General features: G+C 41.1%; 1 protein-coding gene across 6 annotated transcripts in view; it reads right to left on the minus strand.

Annotated features, from left to right (window-relative positions):
• ELMO1 (engulfment and cell motility 1) overlaps positions 1–22254 on the minus strand; it is a 448062-nt gene that overhangs the window by 304597 nt on the left and 121211 nt on the right. For all 6 annotated transcript variants that reach the window (XR_005593822.1, XM_039523397.1, XM_039523400.1 and 3 more), the window contains exons 5-6: positions 17813–17863; positions 8241–8410 (exon numbers count right to left, since the gene is read on the minus strand). Coding sequence is in view for 5 of the 6 variants with exons in the window: in XM_039523397.1 (XP_039379331.1) it covers positions 8241–8410; positions 17813–17863 (221 nt within the window). In the remaining variant the exon portion in view is untranslated. The remainder of the gene's footprint in view (positions 1–8240; positions 8411–17812; positions 17864–22254) is intronic.

Consider the following 22254-nt stretch of genomic DNA (forward strand, 5'->3'; position numbering starts at 1 on the left):
ACATCTTCAGATGCCAACCAGCCATGCCTGCGGAAAATTGCAAATCCTGTGATTTTAAACTGGTCTCATCATTTTCCTCAAATTTTAAGTTTCATGCTCAGAAACAGCCTGTTTTTCTATTTTTCATTGTGAGGAGTGTTCAGAAATTTAAAGCCACTGCACTGGTTCCCTTTTCACGCTGCTTTACAGAAACCTGTCTCTTGCAAAAAAACAAAAAACAAAAAAAAAAACAAAAAAAGAGCAAAAGTACAAAGTGCCTACCTTCCCCCGCCAATTCACCTCAACGAGGCGTGAATAGCAACACTTAGCTGGGGCCATTTAAATGCTAATGTTTTTAAGTATGGGCAAGGTAAGAAAAACAACACTGAAGTCTATCCTGGGATCTACATGGCTACAACTACACTGCACACAATTACACTGAAGTCAAGGCATTTAATAGAAAAGCACGATTTTCGGTGCTCTTCCGCCCCTTTTTTCAGGATGTGCTCTTTGCTGACTCAGTCTTTCAAGTGGGCTTTTCCTGTTGCATACAATGCCTAGGTTGGAAAGACACCAGGAAATAAAAAGGAAAAATTCCAAGCATGAAGCAACCTGGAAAGTAAAAAACAATCCAGACAAAAACACTTTCCTGGTTTGTAGCAATTGTAGATGTAAAATGGGCACCTGGTTCTTTTTATTTTTCTTTTCTTCCACTACTACACCCCTATCATCGGGTGGGCAGGGGGGAGAGGAAGACGGGGGGGGGGGCTGGATTTTGTGGTTTCCTTTGTGAGCAGAATGGACCAGCAGTGTAGAAAGCACTTTTTTTCTCCAGTGTTGCCAAACAACATAATCAAATCATAATTCTGTCCGGCAGTTTAGATGGAATTGAACCATGTGTTACCAAATCATGCTCTCACTTGGACTTTGCAGGGCTTTAAGGATTAAAACAAGATTTGGTTCCATTTATATTGCAAGACGTGTTTTAACTGTGTTTGGAGATTCCTATGTTGAAAGTAGCAAAGAATCCTGTGGCACCTTATAGACTAACAGACGTTTTGCAGCATGAGCTTTCGTGGGTGAATGCCCACTTCGTCGGATGCAAGAGTGGAAATTTCCAGGGGCAGGTAAATATAAGAGAGCAAGAAGCAAGCTAGAGATAACGAGGTTAGATCAATCAGGGAGGATGAGGCCCTGTTCTAGCAGTTGAGGTGTGAAAACCAAGGGAGGAGAAACTGGTTCTGTAGTTGGCAAGCCATTCACAGTCTTTGTTTAATCCTAAACTGATGGTGTCAAATTTGCAAATGAACTGAAGCTCAGCAGTTTCTCTTAGAAGTCTGGTCCTAAAGTTTTTTTGCTGCAGGATGGCCACCTTAAGATCTGCTATTGTGTGGCCAGGGAGGTTGAAGTGTTCTCCTACAGGTTTTTGTATATTGCCATTCCTAATATCTGATTTGTGTCCATTTATCCTTTTCCTTAGAGACTGTCCAGTTTGGCCGATGTACATAGCAGAAGGGCATTGCTGGCATATGATGGCGTATATTACATTGGTGGATGTGCAGGTGAATGAACCGGTGATGGTGTGGCTGATCTGGTTAGGTCCTGTGATGGTGTTGCTGGTGTAGATATGTGGGCAGAGTTGGCATCGAGGTTTGTTGCATGGATTGGTTCCTGAGCTAGAGTTACTATGGTGCGGTGTGCAGTTACTGGTGAGAATATGCTTCAGGTTGGCAGGTTGTCTGTGGGCGAGGACTGGCCTGCCACCCAAGGTCTGTGAAAGTGTGAGATCATTGTCCAGGATGGGTTGTAGATCGCTGATGATGCGTTGGAGGGGCTTTAGCTGGGGACTGTATGTGATGGTCAGTGGAGTCCTGTTGGTTTCTTTCTTGGGTTTGTCTTGCAGGACTCCAATCCATGCAACAAACCTCGATGCCAACTCTGCCCACATATCTACACCAACAACACCATCACAGGACCTAACCAGATCAGCCACACCATCACCGGTTCATTCACCTGCACATCCACCAATATAATATATGCCATCATATGCCAGCAATGCCCTTCTGCTATGTACATCAGCCAAACTGGACAGTCTCTAAGGAAAAGGATAAATGGACACAAATCAGATATTAGGAATGGCAATATACAAAAACCTGTAGGAGAACACTTCAACCTCTCTGGCCACACAATAGCAGATCTTAAGGTGGCCATCCTCCAGCAAAAAAACTTTAGGACCAGATTTCTAAGAGAAACTGCTGAGCTTCAGTTCGTTTGCAAATTTGACACCATCAGTTTAGGATTAAACAAAGACTGTGAATGGTTTGCCAACTACAGAACCAGTTTCTCCTCCCTTGGTTTTCACACCTCAACTGCTAGAACAGGGCCCCATCCTCCCTGATTGATCTAACCTTGTTATCTCTAGCTTGCTTCTTGCTTGCTTATATTTACCTGCCCCTGGAAATTTCCATTACTTGCATCCGACGAAGTGGGTATTCACCCACAAAAGCTCATGCTGCAAAACGTCTGTTAGTCTACAAGGTGCCACAGGATTCTTTGCTGCTTTTACAGAACTAGACTAACACGGCTACCTCTCTAATATGTTGAAAGTGTGTCACCTGACAGATTTTATAAAGAATGTAAGACTTTTACTTGCTGCTTTGGCTCAGCTGTCTTTTGTGGCACATTGTGGATGATCATTCACCAAAGAGGGTAAGAACAGGAAAAATTCTATACTGATAATTTTTATATAGTTTTCCACTGGTCTTGTACATAATACCACGTGAAAAGTGAGCTAAGAGGTATAATTTAGCCCGGTCTTCCCCTAAACTAGGTCTTGAACAATATGATCTGTATAATTTGTGCTTAATAGATGCATGATTGTCACATAGCTGCCAATGCTGTAGCTGCATGAAGAGTATGTCTGACTTGCTCGTTGGAAGATTTCTCTCTTTTTAAAAAAAAAAAAAACATGAATAACAATTTAGAAATCAATTCAGATTAATCTGGTCTGGCTGCATTTGTGATTTCCAACAGGAAAAAGGCATAATTCCTCTAATGCAGAAATTAAAGCAACTTTCCCCCTCTTCCCTCCCACAAACCAAATACATCCCTATTCATGCAGGCCAGGTCTACATTACAAAGTTCTGCTGACATAGCTATGTCAGTCAGGGGTGTGATCTCTGACCAGCATAGCTGTGTTGGCAAGAGCCCTAGTGCAGATGCAGTGATATCATAATAAAATGTTTTGCTGATAGAGCTTATTTCACGTGGGGGGTGCTGGCTGGAATAAGCTATAATAGCAAAAGCACAAATAAGCCACAGTGTAAGCCACATCCACACTAGGAGCTCTTTGCCAGTATAATAAGCCAGTAGAACTATGCTAGCAAAGCGCTGCTAGAGTAGACCTGGCCCTAGATGCAACAATAAATTAAACTTAGTTGCTGTCATCCTTATCCTATCACCCAGCTATGTTGTGAGCATGTTCCCTGGCAAAGTCATTTAACTCAGAAACACTCCCTGTTCTCAATAGCAATGGAAAATGCTTTAGAACTATGCTGTTAACACAGTTGTTTCTAGCACAAAAGCAGGGTGGCCAACAGCAAGCATGCAAAAATCATGCATCTGGCCCCCAAAATCATGAGATTTATTTTAAAATCTCATGGTTTTAAAGCCATAATAAAAATGGGGTTCTATTTATTTGCCTTCTGACTTTTCAGCCTTTAGTATTCATGTTTTCAAAAGAGCTAAAAAAAAATTTTTTTTTTTTTAAATATGAAAGCTGATTCCAGGAGCTGGAGCTTTAAGAAAAAAACACTAAATATCATGAGATTTATTATAAAGCAGGAGAACTGGCAACACCAATGCTATTTGCTAAAATACTGATTCTGGGCTAGATTATGGGATATAGTAGCCCAGGGAGGGGGAGGGGGTTGTGGGTGAGAGACCATACCCCAGAAGGTGCAGCAAGGAGACTGTGCCTGCCTAAGGCACAATCTCTTTCAGACAATTCTGCTTCTGTTTCCCCGAGTATAGGGGTGCGTATTTTGCACCAGCTATTAGGGCAGCTCAGAGCTGGGCGGGGGCAGGAAATTGTTGCATGTCTTGCTTAGGGTGACCAGATGTCCCGATTTTATAGGGACAGTCCTGATTTTTGGGTCTTTTTCTTATATAGGCTCCTATTACCCCCTCAACCCCGTCCCGATTTTTCACATTTGCTGTCTGGTCACCCTAGTCCCTTCCCTATTTTCAGTGTCCTCTTCCCTGAGGGTGAACAGGAACAAATAGTCTCTTGACCCTATATGTCAATTCCTGTGCATCAGGATCAGGAAATCTACCTGCACATCCCTCTGTGGCCAAGCACAACCTGGGTTTCTTGTGCAAGATAATCTAGTAATAAACCTCCTAAGAAATGCTATGTACTAGATGGAAACAGCTCATTTTAAACCCCGCCAATAACCTTCTCTAGTATATGAAGAGTCTGAAGTAGGGTGACCAGCTGTCCCAATTTTATAGGGACAGTCCCGATTTTTGAGTCTCTCTCTTATATAGGCTCCTATTACCCCCCACCCCCTGTCCCGATTTTTCACTTTTGCTGTCTGGTCACCCTAGTCTGAAGTCACTTCTTGTGTATGCATGTGTGCAGTCCTTTTTGTGTATAGAGACCAAAGTCCTAGAGATGACTCGATACCAGGAAGCCTAGTGTTGGTAATCAGCACTTACTTGTTGTGAGGGGTATGAAGTACCCACTTTTACAGTCCATCTGCATCTTAAAAGCAAATACAAAAACACTTTCCAATTTCTTGATTTTGTTTAGTAAAAATAAACAACGTGCAGCATACTCAGAAAGCCTGAAAGAGAAGCAAGCTGAGCATTCTGACTGGAGCATACGCACTTTGCCAGCTGCATCAATCAACCTGAGTGTGATGGACACAAGCAGTTTCTAGACTTGCTACCATGCCACAGCTACTGTAAAAAATATTGGTATTGACCAGATACACTTGCAGCTTCATTAGGGCCCTGTCCACACTAAGATCAGACTGCTGCTAGTGACAATATTTTAATCTCAGCACACACAGCTCCTACGGCCCTTTTATTCCAAATGGTGTAGTGGTCAGGGAGGAGAATTTGACAGAATTATGGTAATTACACAGTATGAAATTAAAAAAAAAAAAAATAGAGGAAGTTACAAAACTCTTCTGAACGTTTACTATCCAGTCTCCATTCACCAGAGAGTATGTAGCAAAATGGTCATTTTCATTTTCTTGAACCAATGCACTGTATACATGCAGTGTAAATAACATGTTGGGATGTAAGTGAGAGACACTGATAACTCCTGTCAATGATTTTTATTTTAATTACACCAGATTAGCAAGACATGTACGGATACCTGGAAAATCCAGGGGTATCCTAGTCAGTAAAACATGCAATCAGAATTATCATTGAAGTAATGGAATGAAGGACAAACAAGCCAGGTATAAATGGTGCAGGACTCCTCATTGGCAAAAGTGGCATAAACTCCAGAGCTTTACTGTGCCTGTCTGCTGAAGGTTAACAAGGGCTTTTTCTTCACCACAGATGGGCTTGTCTACACTGGCAATTTACAGCGCTGCAACTTTCTCACTCAGGGGTGTGAAAAAACACACCCCAGGGCGCAGCAAGTTTCAGCGCTGTAAAGCACCAGTGTAGACAGTGCACCAGCAGTGGGAGCCGCGCTCCCAGCACTAGTAGCTATGCCCCTTGTTGAGGTGGGTTTTTTTTAGAGCTCTCCCAGCGCTCTGCCACGACCACACAAGCCACGTTAAAGCACTGTCGCGGCAGCGCTTTAGCGTTGCCAGTGTAGACTAGCCCAAAGTTAGCTCGAGGTATAACTTGAGCATTGCCTCTAACTTGAGTTTCATCCACACACAAAACACTAACTCTAGTATGGTGGTGCTTTAAACTAGAGCTGGCTGATCCATCAGGGGATGTAGTCTAAAGCTCAAGTTAGCACAACTCATCAGCTGCTAGCACAACTACCCTATAGCATGGGTGCAAGTGAGCTTTACTTGAGCAACCGTAGTCCTCCAATGACTTCCCATAATTCCCCCAGACAAGATCTCCCACAATTCACTGGAAATGTATTCCTAGAAGTCTTAGTGCCACACGCGAGTGAGTGGTGCACTAGCATAGACACAGGACCTCCAGTGTGATTTTGCAGTGAGGCTGCTCTCACTCAAGCTAGACTAACTCAGGAACGTGTAACTCAAGTTAACTCTGCAGTGAAGATTGATCATCAGACTCACAATGAAGATCAAGACGGTCAAGATTAAAGCAGAACAGGATAGCGTAAGAGAGACCAGGAGAAAGAGTGCATATGTGTGTTAGGTTCAGAATTTGCCCTTTCCACTTTCACCAAAACTCTAAATTAAGGTTTTCTATTCTTGTGGCTATTAGGCATGAGCTTACCAAGGATTTACTGTATAAAATGACACAGTATAAAACTTGAACAAGATGCACTGTGCAGTGCAGATGTCCTTGCTCCACTTTGACCTAACCAAACTTTAAAAGCAAAATCAGACTGTAATCACTCCAGTCACCACTGCAAATTGCAGAGGCTCCGATGAGCTAAACAAGGAGGAAGCATACAGTGAGCAGTTGTAGGCCAACAACAAGTGAATCCATTGGAAACTCTTTGGTCCTGATTCTCTGCTCTGGCACACCAGTTTTAGGGTTTGCCTACACTGGGTATTTTTGCACCAGTGTACCTGCATTGATAGAGCTACCCTGTTGCAAAACTCTAGTGTAGACATGATGCACCAGTAAAAGAGTGGCTTAGTGCAGCTTATCCCTGTTTGAAAGCCCTGTCAAAGAAAGCCACTTTTTATATCGGTGTAGTAGATCTACACAAATGCCCAGCCTACACACAGAGACAAGGTGGATGAGGTAATATCTTTAATTAGGCCAACTTGTGAGAGAGACAAGCTTTCGAGATTACACAGAGCTCCGTATAAGCTTGAAAGCTTGTCTCTCTCACCAACAGAGCTTAGTCCAATAAAAGATATTACCTCACCCACCTTTTCTCTCTAATATCCTGGGACCAGCACAGCTGCAATAACATTGCATGCAGCCTGCATATACACACACTTGAGCTTATTTAACTAAGAGTATGTGAGGGGACACTTAAATCAATTTAAACCTGGCTTATATTGATTTAGCTTAATTTGGTCACTAACCAACAAAAGCCGAAGCAATATTAGCCAATTTAACAAAAAATTATTGAAAAGTTATTTTAATTAAACCAGTACAGCTTGTGTGTATAGATCAGCCTAGGGTTTGTTCTACTGTATGTACATCAGTGTGTAAATCTCTAGTATAGACAAGTCCTTATGCCAGTGTAAAACTGTTGTGAGGGAGTACAGAATCAAACCCTTTGTATCACTAGCTGGATTGCAAGCAGTAATCTAAAATATCCACATAGGTGCCCTTCACGGTATCTGATAGAGTGACAGCAAAGCACTATCTGTAAACAGCACCAAGGATCTCAAAAGCCCGTTGCAAATAGAAACTATTAAAGCACTATTTAACAGTGTGATGCACCAGCTGGTGGTGGGGGTCTATTCTGCACAAACTTCCAATAACTGCCTCAATCCTATGCCCATGAAGTTAATAACAGAACTCTGTTACTTTAATGGAACAGGATAAGGCCACTTCACACTGGTAAAAATGGCTGACATTTTCCAAAAGAGTGTAAGGCAGTCAGGTGCCTAACTCCTACTGACTTGTAAAAATTTTTGAAAATCCCTTAAAAAATCCCATCAAAAATTAAACTAAAATTAAAGACATAAAATTAAAGAAAACAAAAGGAGGTGGATTTTTTTTTACATTGTATTAAAAAGTATAAATTTAAAAAAACAGTTATCAGTTGCCACTATTTTTAACAGGAACCTTAGGACCAAAAGTTTAACAAATGAAGCTTGTTATTTCAGGGCAATGAAGACCATGTTGATTCCTGGGCTTTGTGGCACAGAAGTGACTTGTGACTTCCTAAGATTTCCTTTTCCCTCTGGGAAAACAACACATTTCTACAAGGTTTCATGTGATTGCACAGATATTGTTTTAGTAGCAGAGGACTGTTCAGACACTGCTTTTCATTTTCTTATGTTCATTTAGTTTTAGGAAGTGAGCAGTGTTTACTAATATTTCAAGCTAAAATAGTGTGTATGAGAGAGAGAGAGCCACAAAACTGGTGGAAACAAATGTTACAGTTCGAACAAAATACTTACTCTGTGCCACTTTCGACCATCTGCGTTAGGAGAGAGATACCATCTAGATTTATAAACTCCTGGGCAAATGTAACATCCCGTGAGTAACTGGCTAAGTCTTTCAGTGCTTCTAACTTGGCATCCATACTAGAAGACTGGATCCTCTCGTGGAGCTGCTGTGCATTTTGAGCCTCACCAGAGACAAAAGAGAAAAAAAAAACCATTAAAAAAAACTCCTCAAATTCTTAGTTATAAATGTAATGTGTAAATGATATACTGGGGCTCCAAATTTCTCCAAACGGAACGGATTATTATTTGTATTGCACTAGCACCCAAGAGCCCAGTCTTGGACCAGTATCCCTTTGTGCTGGGCACTGTAAAGAAACAAACAAACACTGAACAAAAAAACAACAGTCCGTGTCCTAAAAAGCTTATGTACCCTTAATATGAAGTGTGACCCAAACAATAAAACTACCCCAGAAAGCAAAGTACATAAACGTAGTTTCTTTATAATTAGGACAACAGTTTTTTTCAATCTAAATTTACTCCATTCAACGCACTCTTCCATCACCCTTAAACAAATATATATTATCCTACTCCAGATCTTATGCAGAGCGCACATGGTACTGATTTCTATTTCCTTCGCTCCTTTCCCTACCTTTTTTCTTTTGCTTTTTCTCAGTTTTATATCCATAGTATTTGTATTTCCAAAGAACATGGGAATGATTTCCTCCTAAACTATATGATGTTATCACACATACATCATCTTATTCACTCAACTGAATCACATATTAAAAATATCCTGCCCATCAATGTTTAGCTCTCTGATGAGAAATAATGTGAAATCTGACAGGAACAGAAAAAATAAAGAGCTAAAGGGATTTTTTAAATTAAATTGTCCAGAAACCATGTAAATCTGTTTTGCATAGTTAAGCAAATACTTTAAAATACATTAATCCCACATTTTCAGACAATGCTCCCAGAATAACAATTACCTAGATACAATGTCCAAAAGCTTCAGCTAATAGCTAACCAATCTTTCCGCTATTGATAGAGCCTTCCCTGCTGTACTCAGAGGCTTGTAAAATTCAATTTCCTACAACACACTTATGTGCACTGACTGAAGCGTGAATCTGAAGCAGTAGAGCATTAGGAAACTGAATTAGTGGTAAGGCCTGGCACAGTCACTCTCTTTGATATTATATTTGCACTAGGGAAAGCTGAATTTGTTCTGTCTGACAATTTCTTTGCTATGTAATAATTATTCTACACCTGCAAGGACAATGGCTTTTCAGTAGGTGCTGTGAATATCCAGGATTGAATGTATAAGTGAATATTTTTAAACCAGGAGAGATCGGAAATAATAAAAACCAATATGTACTTTATAAATAACCTTCTATTCATTAATTTCAGAATGCTTGATAAACATTAATAAATTAAACCTCCCAACATCCCCCCCCCCCCCCAGGAGGTAAGGAAGGATCATTTTCCTCCTTTTTACAGATGAGTAAATGAAGGCACACAGAGGTTAAGTGACAGGTTCCGGAGTGGTAGCCGTGTTAGTCTGTATCAGCAAAAACAACGAGGAATCCTTGTGGCACCTTAGAAATTAACAAATTTATTTGGGCATAAGCTTTCATGGGCTAAAACCCACTTCATTAGATGCATGGAGTAGCTAAATAGACCCCCAGTGGATCGATCACCACAGCGTTGATCCACAGTAAGTGTAGACAGACCCTTAGCTACAGTGCTTAGGGGTGTGCAAAACTCACACCTCTGGGTACTGCAGTTATGCCAACCTAAACCCCTGGCACAGACTGGCTAAGCTGACAGACGCATTCTTCCATTGACCTAGCTACCGTTGCTTGGGGAAGTGGAGTTACTACAGTGATGGAAATACCCCTGCTGTCGCTGTAATATGCATATGCACTACAGAGTTACAGCAGCACACCTCTGCAACCGTGGCAATGCTACAGTAATTCCCATAATGTAGATAAGCCCTCAGTCTCCGTGACTGTTACCTCTGGGAAGGATGACTAGCTGCCAGCATGGAAGTTTTGCAAAACATTAATATTTCTCAGAACAAATTTAACCTCCATGAGTTGTTACCCACTCTAGAATGGACATTTTGGAGAGTCTTCAAAAGTACTACGTCAGCTCAGCTGAAGTCACTTTGAAAATGGTTTCAAGGACATCATTAAGCATGTTACTGAAACAAACAACCCTCAAAATCTATTTAGAAGACCTTCACTACTGCTGTGCAAAGAAAGTCACAGACTAGGATGTTAGGGTCCCATCTACATAGATATAACCAACACATTTGACAAGGATCATTAAAGGCAGTTACAAGACAGGACGGTTGGTTGTGTGAATGGGGCTAGATGTTGTCGTAACTGTGCTTTAGTAAGAGTGGAGATCTAGGCTAATAGTCCATCTACACTGCAAAACTACTATGTTGGGGGATCACATGGTAACTTGATAATGTCCTGACCACGTTTTTTTATGACAGTTTGGTCTTGCCTGTGTGGATAGGACCAAAAACAGTTACAGAAATTTCTGCAGCCTCATAAAGGCCAAGTTTTGCCACTGACTACAGTGGGGTCAAGATTTCAACCACGGCTGTAATAGTTCTATAACATGGTTGCAATATAGTTTTGGTCCTTTCTACACAGGCTAGCTAAATGATGTAACCTAGCTATGATATAATAGTACTTAAACTCAGTTTTGCCTCTGTAGATGGGAACTTACTCATGTCCTCGACTACATTTGTCTACACCAATGTTAATGCTATACCAGCAGTAGTGCCAGGGCCGGCTCCAGGCACCAGCTTAGCAAGCAGGTTCTTGGGGCGGCCACTCCAGAGAGGGGCGGCACGTCCAGGTATTCGGCGGCAATTCGGTGGAGGGTCCCTCACTCCCACTAGGAGCAAAGGACCTCCCGCTGAATTGCCGCAGATCACGATCGTGGATTCTTTTTTTTATTATTTTTTTGGGCTGCTTGGGACGGCAAAACAACTGGAGCCAGCCCTGAGTAGTGCAACAGCAAAAGATTTCCTGAAAAATGAACGTGGACAAGGCTTAATAGGACAAAGGTCAAAGTTTCTAGGCACTGGTGCCTGTGGTATGTAAAGCAACCCCCTGGAAGTCTGTGCATCCAGAAACCTGCATTCTTTCTGCCATCTGATGAGAGAAGAACTGGTACAGGCAGATAAGATCTTGATTAGAAAATAAAGAAATATTTTTCTTAGCAAAAATATTGGTAATTGTCTCATGTCGCATCTGGCCAAATGTAATGATGGCTACTGGCATTACGTGCCACATGGATAAAATATTGCTGCACTGAATAACATGTAGTCCTCAAAAATCTTCTAGTTCTTGTTGCCATAGTGCTCATATGTGCTCTTACAGAATACACGGTCTTGCTGAACAATGCATTAAAATGACACCCAGATGATGCATGCTGATTGGTTACCAGAGTGTTCTTTTAATGATTTATAATTCATCAGTGGATGGACAGTAGAGAGCATTGCTCATTAAAGAACAGTAAAGCTGGCTGCCACATGTCTGTTCTTATTAAAATATGATCCAGGTAGGAATAAAAAATAAAACCCTTTTGAGAAATATGATGAGGGGAATTGGCCAGAACACTGCTGTTCCAATAAAGGAAAGGTTGTATTAAAAGCTCTCCAGTTTAGAAGAGGAGGAAGCGGAGGAGGAGAACAGGAAGCTTGTAAAATGCACTCTATCAAAGCTGGAGTATTTCAAAAGGCCCTCAAGAAGTCTAAAATATCTGTCTAGTCTTGTTGAAAGGACAGCCAGGATAGGTAGGCTGTAGTCCTTAAAAGCAGAGACAGCTTGACAGGACTGTCAGCTTTAAAATAAAAAAGAAATGATCTTGGTGGAGTGTGCAGCCCCAAGTGGACTGATAACTGGGGGCAAGTTTCACTCCTTTAGGGTGATGAACCAGAAGGGAAAAGTCCGAGTGTCTAGTAGTTAAGAATTTAAGGGAAAGATTTGGGAAGACTCAGGACCAGAAGAGCTATTGAGGTCATTGAAAGGAGTAACTAGGTGGGTGGAAGCCATGGGGAGACCTTTATGTCTGTGGGCTGCCTACCCATGTCAGAGCTCTGAGCCATAGTTGCATAGCATTAAGGCACCCAAAGTTACAGGGCAGGTGATGGTCTAGGTGAACCCCAAAATATCACAACATGATTTTTGAAGTCATTCATGAAAAAAATGTGTTTGTATTTGCAGAAATGTTCAGAGAAAAGGATAATTATTGTAAATACTTGTGGGCACATGTATTTTCACAATGATACTTGTGCAAACGTGTATTTGCATGAGTATTCATGCTGGAAATGTTAATGCAGGCATCCTGAAAGCTATTTGCAGGTTCAGGAGACATCCAGTCAGGTAGCCAAAAAAACAACCTCATGTGACAAAGGTGGCTAATCCCACATCACTAGTACAAGGATCAATAATTATGGTACAGTTCACAAGCAACCCATATGTTTGCATAAGCCATTAGTTTAATCATTTTGAACAAGATAATACACAGATGTCCAATACTGTTTGTGAATAATTAATTAACTGATACAGGGACTAGTCACTTAATTTGTGTGCTGCTAATATTTTACCTACCTCTAGTAAAGAACAGTCACTAGAATAAGGGTTTGCAGGATCTGGTATATAAAATATACACATGAATGTTCACAAACAGTAGCAGATGCCATTCTGCTTACTGCATGGGAGGACAGACAACTGTGCTTTAGGAATATTTTCACACTATACTATGATTATAACTCACTTATCCATCTACACACCCATCATAAGAACAAAAAAATCCCAGAATGGGCAATCCCAGACAAACTGACGTTTCACTCTCATATAAATTCACATAAAAAGATAAATGCTGGATAAGATACATAAGTTAATTCCATAGAAACATAACTGGGCACGGGGGAAAATGTGTCATGTAAAATGACAAAAATACTATATAGTGCATACCGAGATATTGAGGAAGATAACACGAGAGTCAAGATAAATAGGAAAGATAGAAAAATGAGAGCCAAGATAATATGAGAGAAATTCAATCTATACTCAAGTATCCTAGGAGACAGAGTGTGTGTTGTAAAGAGGCGGCAAGGGGAAGCATTGTTTAGGGAAAAAACAGTCCTCAGAGAATAACGAGACATGAACTTTGCAAACAGATCTGAAGAAACAAAGAGACAGGTCAAATTCCCAACAGATCTGACAATTCACATTCACAAAGTTCCAACTCAGTGAAATTTCAAACAGGCAAGTCATAAATCTCTAAAGGAAACCGTTTATAAGGAATTTAGCAATGTGCCAGTAATTGCTGCATTGCAAAAGTGATGCTATAATGATTTAGAGAAAAAAAGCCAAAGTCTAAAAAAGAACAAGTACTCTAAATCTGTGGTAATTAAAAGAAAACACACTTTACTTATACTTAGGGTTTCGGATTTAATTTAGAAAGAAAAAAACAACCCTCACTGTCTCACTTTCAAGTGTTTCTGGCTGTAGGGGATAAAAATCAGAAACTCACACCTGGAAGTGAAAGCATTGTGTAAGGGTGGGCATTTGCCCATGGAAATGAAGGTTACTTACCTGTAACTGGAGGTTCTTCGAGATGTGTGATCCGTACCTGTATTCCACACGTGGATACGCATGAGCACCATGTGCCTGAGTCCAGAATTTCTTTCAAGCAATGTCCATTGGTCTACACACATGTTGTAGGTTTCTTCATGCTCCCATCTGAGGGCATAAAGGGTGGTGCTGGCCAACATCTCTCCAGTTTCCCATTCTTACTGCAGTGTACCCAGTCCACAGCAGAGGGGACAGAGGGTGGGTAGTGGAATACAGATAGGGACCACGCATCTCAAAGAACTTCCAGTTACAGATAAGTTGTGATGTGCATTCCGGATGTAAGAAATTAACAAGTAGTTGTCAAACTGGGGGTGGGTTCAGTGAAACAGAAGTGATAGCTGAAGGTAGCACTGCTGTCCCCACAGCCGTATCCACAGTTGAGATTGTACCATGATATAATGTCTCATGAAGGCATGCAAAGAGCTCCACGTAGCTGCCCTACATATTCTGGTCTGAGTATGTCTCTGAAAGATGCAGCTGAAGTAGCTTGCCCCCCTGGTGGAATGAGCCTTTATCCCTTTGGGGATGGTTGGGAGGATGCCAACTAGTTGGTAACAAAAGGTGATGCAACCCAAGATCCATTTAGAAAATCTCTGCACAGATATATATTGACCTCTTGATCATTCTGCTATGGAAACAAATAGTTTAGGTGTCTTCTAATCTCCTTTGTTCTTTGCAGATAAAATGCCAAAGCCCTCTGGAAGTCTAGAGAATGCAGTCTTCTTTCTTCTTCCAAGGCATGTGATTTAGGAAAAAAATACAAGTCATTGGATGACCTGACTCAACTGAAATACAAAAACTACCTTGGATATGAATCTGGCATGGAGGTGTAGTGAGACCTTTTCTTGATAAAAGTTGATATGAATCTGGCATGGAGGTGTAGTGAGACCTTTTCTTGATAAAAGTTGAGCCAACCATAAGTACTCCCAGTTCACTGACTCTTCTTGCCTATGTTATAGCTATCAGAAAGGCAACCTTCATGCACAGACGTGTCCTAGAGCATATAGTCAGCGACTCAAAAGGAGTCTTAGTGAAAGATGATAGAACAAAATTGAGATCCCACTGAGATACAAACTTCACCACTGGTGGAAAGGTTCTGAGAATGCTCTTCAAAAATATAGTTGTGACAGGGTGTGTCAAGATCATACAGTTATCCACTGGAGGATGGAAAGTGCTGATTGCTGCTAAATGAACCTGCAGGGAACTCAACGCAAGATCCAAGATTTATGAGTGAGTGGATACTCTAAGATATCAGGGATTCCAACAGATTCCAGAGACAAATTGTGTTGATGAGCCCAAGTGGAGAAACACTTCCATTTAGCTGAGTAACAGCTTCTTGGCCAGTTCACAGTGCCCCAAGGTCAAACATATTTAATGAATGTTCTCTTAAATAGGGGCTTCTTAAACGTTTTAATGGAATGACCACATCCTAAATTCAGTCTTGTTGACTTGCATCTCACCCTGCCCATCCACTATTAAATGGCTGACTTCCCTTTCCATTTACAATAGCATGCCATTCTGGTGACAGCTAATAATTCCGTAACGGTAAAGCAAGTTTATGAAAGCATTAGTGTATTTTTAGCTGTATGTAGCATAAGGGTTTTGTCCATTCTGCAAAATTACACAGCTTACAATTTGCTTTTCCCAGTGTCTCATCCACAAGTTCTGTTGTTCTCAGCTGGAAACAAGGAGGAAGGACAGATATGTGGCTAGCCAGTTTCCCGGGGCAAACAACATGGGCTCAGTGGGTCCCAAGCCCACAGATTGGAAACCTCTGCTCTATCTACCTTAGGTACTTTTTTGGTGCCCATTATTGTAGTACCTAGAGAACAAAGATTTTCTTCTAGCATGCATACATGGAAAGGACTATTAATCTTTAAATTCTGAAGACTACAAAAATGCCATTCATTAGCAACACCCCAATCCTTTAAAAAGGTCCCCCAAACCACAGCCACAGTTTTAAAAAAAATGTAAACATTTGAGAATAAAACACTGGAAATGGGTTAAAAAAAAGTGAATGCTGGAAACTAAAAGGTACCGTGGCTCCAACATGGAGTTGATGGCATGGGTACTTTTTGAGGAATTATGCAAGGGGGTTGTGTGGTACTCTTTGCTGACACATCAACACAGATTTTGCTTGGTTTTATGGGATTACAATTTTAGGCAACAGGAATGTCCGGTCCCCCTTTTCAGTGGGATCGATGTAGATTGGTGCTTGTGGATCGATGTGGGTTGGTTTTCCCTGAAAACCACAGAGATTGGGAGGTGTTGAGGAAGTCCCCACCTCGCCTCTTCCTGAGGCATCCCAGGAACGGGGGTTAGATTCACAGGGAAGCCTGAGCCAGCCTATGAGACCAGGTAGCTTCCTAGGTATTAGGCTGTCCTGGGTTGCAGGCCATAATACAGCTTGAAAGTAATCCAGGCTCTGAGAAGGCCTTGCTCTTAAACTGTTGTTAAGCTTTGGGAATGTGATACTCTGGAGTTGAGCATGAAAAAAAGAAGGCATGTGACGGAGAGAGTACCTACTGCCTTCTCCCTTTTTACTGCTGCTGGACAGGTCACCTTGTGAGAGGTTATGCTCTCATGGAACAAATAAAGTTCCATTCGCTTGCCCCAAAATTCCAGATGTCTGTCTGTGTCCTTACTGGGCCCTTCAATTCCCTATTTCTACCCCAACATATCTGCAACTTTGCTATCTGCACGCCCAGTGTCTGGTAACTGCAAACATCAAGTTGGGTGGGGTGGGTGTGAACAGAGAGGTCTGCATGAGTTGGTGAATTACCAATAAGATACGGAGCTTTTCATTTTTTTACTACAACTTAGAATCCAGACTAGATTTCCCTTACCTGAAAGTTACTAAGCAGTTCAGTGGCCTATGTGAAATAAATTATTGGTCTTGGTCCAGGTCCTAATAAGACAGGTGTTCACATCACAAAGCTTCCTCTGTAACTGGCACCCCTTTTGGCAGCCACATCAGAAGCCAAGGATTGAATAGACCTTTTTCATCCCTAGATTTGATCCCATCAGAACAGAGTTGTGGTTGTAGCATATATTCTGGAAATTACAGTTCCCAGGCAAAGTGCCTGGGAACTGTAATTTCCAGAATACCACATTGAATCTGCCGTGGCTACCATGACCAGACAAACTCAGGTAAGCTGTTTTAGTAAGATAGTGCATTGGTGATGCAGGATGGAGAGAGTTCTATTGCTGATACCCATGCTGCGGATAAATGGAGGCTTTCAATATGTGGCAGTATAGCTGAGAGCCCAAAAATGGGTCCCACCCACCAGCTGAGAGGGATTGGGATAAAAAAATGCAAAATCTCACGGTCACTAGGAACCTGAGGAGGAGGTAAGAAGGAGCAGTTCACTCAGTCCTCCTCTGTCTCCCACTTCTGTCATCCCAACCCTACCACATGCCTTTAACCCAAACATAGTAGAGCTCTCCCCATCCTGTCCTCCATCCTCCCTTCCAGCTCTGAACTCTGGAGCAGAGACAGTTTCTCTGATGGAGGTATTGGTGCCATCTTAACAGACTGGAAGCTATGACACCTTGGAGATGAGTGCTGTGTAAATGAGGGAATGGGAGGAGAGGAGGGAGAAGAGGGATTAGACAGAAGTACCCAGCAGCACCAACCTAATCCACAAGCCCCACACCCAGCAATACCAGCCCCCTCCAAATAAGTGAAAACCCTTCAAATCCCACAATCCTTTGTAGTTGGACTGTGGGATACAGTAGATCATGGGCAACATTTTACACCATTTTGAGAGTCACAGACCCCAAAAAATAGAGAACCACTAATTCTCAGTCCCTTCCATGAGCGTCCAAATTCACTACAAGAAAAAAATTCATAGTAATCACCTCAACCAAACCATCATTATGGGAAACTGAAAAAGTTTAAGGAGAGCGAACAGAATGGTAACTTACTGGAGAGGTTGTTAATCGAAGGATCGCTCCATTTTTAATTTCATTGCGATTCTGAAAGAGAAAATCCAAAAAGGTTTTATTCCCTCTAATTACAATCAGCTCACATAAAAGGTGCAACATGCACAGGATAGAATGCAACATTAAACCAGCAACAATGCTTTGTCTGTTTAAGTGGCTGAATGCCTCCCCACTGCATAGTACGGTAAAATACACGATTTCCCCCCTTTTTATGCAAACTACCCATTGTTCAAGCAAGAAATACAAATATATATATTGTTCATATGGATTTTTAACAGATTTGAACCATTTTAAGAATGTCTTCATATATTGCAGAATTTAGCTACCATTGGCAATTTCTAAATATTTCTTTGAAATATACTATAATAGACATAAATAACTGCCAGTAATGTCTGGCTCTAATCTTGTGCTGCATAGCTGAGGAGTTTGTAAGATTGCTGAAACCTATCATTAAACATCTGCAGCATTTAAATGTTATCCCACTGGCTCTTCATTTTCTAGAACAAGAACATGCTGACAAGCCACTGGAACCAGCCACTGAGCTCTGCCATCACTATTTTGCACCCACCCTCCAACAAAGATGCTGAAGGGTTAATAAGTCAAACTCCATCACTAATGTTTGCAAATTCAAATATACCACACGTCATTTCTCACATAGTTGGCAGAAAGAGAAGGGATAAGATATTTTCTTTTGGGTAAGCTCATATAAAATGTTAAATTAAACTAAGATGCCTGCAGGAAGCTAAGAATCTCATAACAGATTTTGAAAGAGTATAGGTTAAGCCAATCTCCTGTCCAACAATCCTCTTAAAAAAGAGATTCTAAAGCCCGAGGCGGCCTATGAAGTATTACCAAACATATAACAGCACATTTGCCTATGTAGCACCTGACTCAAAGCTAAATTGATGTCAAACTCCCACTGTACTTCAGTGGCCTTTTGATGAGTCCCAAAGTCTCATTACTACCAGTATTTACCATGGTATTTTGTAACAAGCTTTGGGACACCTCCAGTGTAAACCCAAATTCTGTTAACACTTTTATGTTTTTCTAAAAGATATGCTCTAGTTCAAACCGGAATTTTTTTTTTTTTTGGTAAATTCTATGGCCTAAATTATCACAGTGGTCACGTCTGACTTCAGGATCTGTTAATCTCTTACTTTGAGACACTGTTTTAACTTTTTTTAATGTTATATTTTAAATGTTTGTTTTTTAAAAAAATCCAGCAACGCATGATTAATCAATCTGAGGTAAGAGGTAAAACAGTGATCCTGAGTTATTATAACTTCAAAATGCAACAGTTTGATTGAAAAGAATAATAATATCATTTTATCTATTTCTTTTATGAGAATACAGAGCACCAAAATGTAGAAAAGAGAAGAACATTACAAATTACTGCAGTGTGGAGTGTTCCAAAGGTTGAGGGCTGGGCAGGGTGGACCTTTTTTACCTTTTAAAAAAAAATAAAATCCCCAACTCTCCCCACCCCTATGCAGCTCAACAACAAAATAATATAAATAAGATGTATCCTGCTTGAAGCCAAGGTAAGTTAACTGGTCACTAAATAAGGTCCAGTACATGGTTTCTCTCCTGGTATTCAGAGCCATTCATGAGACTGGCTCTAGCTATATCAGAGAGATCACATCTTCATCCACAACATAAATGCAAAACTAATTTCTTCAATGTTGCTTTCCCCACAGTAATATTTTCTCTCTCTCTCTCTCGCTCTCTTCTCTCTCTCTCACACACACACACACACATAAACAAACATCCCTATTTCTTCTGCAGTCTTGGAATGGGAAGGTTAGGTTTGGGCGGGGGGGAGGAGGGAAGATTATTCATGTTATTTCTAGTTCCAGGCTAGGTACTTGAAAGCTACTCAGATATTATGGTGTTGGGGCCACGTAGGTTAAATAGATAGATTAGCTAAATATTTGCCTAAATAAATGTCAGCCCACATTATGTAGAGTTGTACAGAAAAAATGAACCATAATGCATAAGAAGTGCCAGGAGAGATTTTGTTTTGACCTTCCTGCCATGTTCATTTATCTAGCTGGGTCTATATTAAGATTTTCTGACCCCAAATTCTCAATAGGCGGTGGAAGTGGTAATGTAGACAAGGCTCAGACATTTTTTTTATCACCAAGCCATCACACCTGTACTACAGCTTCCATCGGTTTTATCACTGTGAGCTGCTCTCATTGAGAATTAGCAGTCTATAAAATCCTTCTGTAGACAAAGGTTTGAGGAAAAAAAATTATGCCCTTTTATTTGAATGCACCCAAAGCATCAGTTTTCTAACACAGTAGGCTAGCAACACTTAAAAGGGGTTAGCTTCTCCCCAATCAAAAATCCAATTTTGTTTATCCATTCTAAATAATGACTTGAAGAGTCTGCAAGGAAACAATCTGTAAGCACACAATTAGACCAAGAGGATTTTCTACATTAACGGCATGGTGCAGTATTCAGTATGCCAGTTAATTTCAACAGCGTTTATACACAGCTAATCTGCTCAGTGGTAGAGAGACTGTGTCTGGGGTTCTTATTCAGGATAACAGAATGTCATTTAAACAGAACATTTTGGATTCTGGCATTCATGTTCAGAATACCAGGGTCAATGTTATTTAGGGTAGGACATGCCATTATCATCTAGGATGTAAAAAGTCCATTTGTTTTCCAAGGTATTTGGAGAGCCCTCCCACCAATCTCTGTTTCACACAGACACAGCAGATTCATAAAGAACACAATCAAGATGATGTCCTGTGTTAGAACAATAGCTTATTCCTGGGCAGTGGGGAGCCTACTTCAGAAGAATATGCTAAAGCACTTCAATATTCTACAGCAGCCAGTCAGATTCTTTAAAACAGTCACCGGACACTAGGTGACAGTGATGTCAGTGCCACAAATGTAGTAACTTTTCTACAAAATAATAATCTGGCAGGAGATGAAACTCTCAAGCTTCCATTTCACTTTCAAGTGTTCTTTCCAATAGTACCACCAAGCATGTAAACTGTGGCTCCAGCCAGTAGAAGCAGAAGCAACCAAAGCATGGACTGCTGTAGGGAGGGGGTTAAATGGGGCCCAGCCAGGACCGTCATTTCTCCCAGCACCGCCCTGGACCTGGAACTGTGCAGGGCAGATTCATTCTACTCTGAGGCATTAGGATCCCGGTGGTAGCTCCCTCCCAGCCCACCTCCCACTAGGTCTTGGGGGTCAACTGCAGAGAGGAGCAACTGCATAAATAACCAAAGAAGGTACCTCTGGACAAATTCCAGAGAACTTTCTACAGTTTTGACTGGATTTTCTCGTCCATCACCATAAAAACAAAATTTGAAAAGGAGCATTTGTGGTTAATTAATTATTTGTATTGTGGTAGCATCTAGGGGCCCCAGTCATGGGCCTGGACCTCATTGCACGAGGCACTGTAAAAAAGCTTTGCTCCCTTGCCCTTTCTTTCCTTCTCTTGCATTAGCTGTGGGATTCCCTTCCCTCTTCATTCCCCTCCTCCCAAAGGTGCTGAGCACTCCACCTTCAGCTGAAGTCCATGAGTTGTGGGTGCTCAGTACCTTGCAGTATCAGATTCCCGACTTTCTATATGCCTTCTCCCCAGTTCTGTCTCCCTTCACCACCCCCCACCCCTTGTCTCCTCCTCAGTTCACCACCTCCTCTCCCCACCGAAAAAGTTTTTAAGGGTACTTGTATCTCAGCTTTTTTCTGGCGTCCTCTGATCCCCTTACCCTGCTCATACTGTTTGATGGTGGTGCTTCTTGCATCTGACACCACCACTGGATTGTGCTCCATCTCAAAGCTTTGACTTTATTTATCTTTCTGCTTCCTACTCTGCCCAAAACACAGGCACCATGGACACATCAGACTTCTGATGAAGTAATAGTGTTTAAAAAGTGGGCCCTGGATCATTAAAAGAGTCCCCTAACCATGGATAGGGATGAACATATATTCATTTCAATTCCAAGATGCCATCAAAACAATCAAGCCAGCTAAGCAGAGCTTTGCGGGAAGGACTCTTAAGAAAACCTAGCAAGCAAGTAAAAAGTTACATGTGTCATGTAGCGGTCCTCTCACTTTTATAATTATTATATCCACTGATATGCATCACGATGTGACTTGCTGTAATTAGTTGGAAGGGAATGTGCTGGGGGTGGTGGTTCATTTTAAAAAAACAAAACCAAAAAACATATTTTGGGAAGGTCCAGGTGCTTTGGTTCTTGTGCTCAACATTTCATTTATTTTTAGATTCAAACAAATTAGACATGGGTCTGTCTAAGATGGCTCTTTCTTAAACAATAGTTAAGCAATCCAAAAATATTTTAATCACACATTTACATCCAAAATAATTATTGCTTCATTTTTGCAGTGTTTTAAAAACTTACTAACCTTCTTTTCTCCTTAAATGCCACAAAAGAGTT

This window comes from Mauremys reevesii, linkage group 2 (assembly GCF_016161935.1).
Source record: "Mauremys reevesii isolate NIE-2019 linkage group 2, ASM1616193v1, whole genome shotgun sequence".
Classification (NCBI taxonomy): domain Eukaryota; kingdom Metazoa; phylum Chordata; order Testudines; family Geoemydidae; genus Mauremys; species Mauremys reevesii.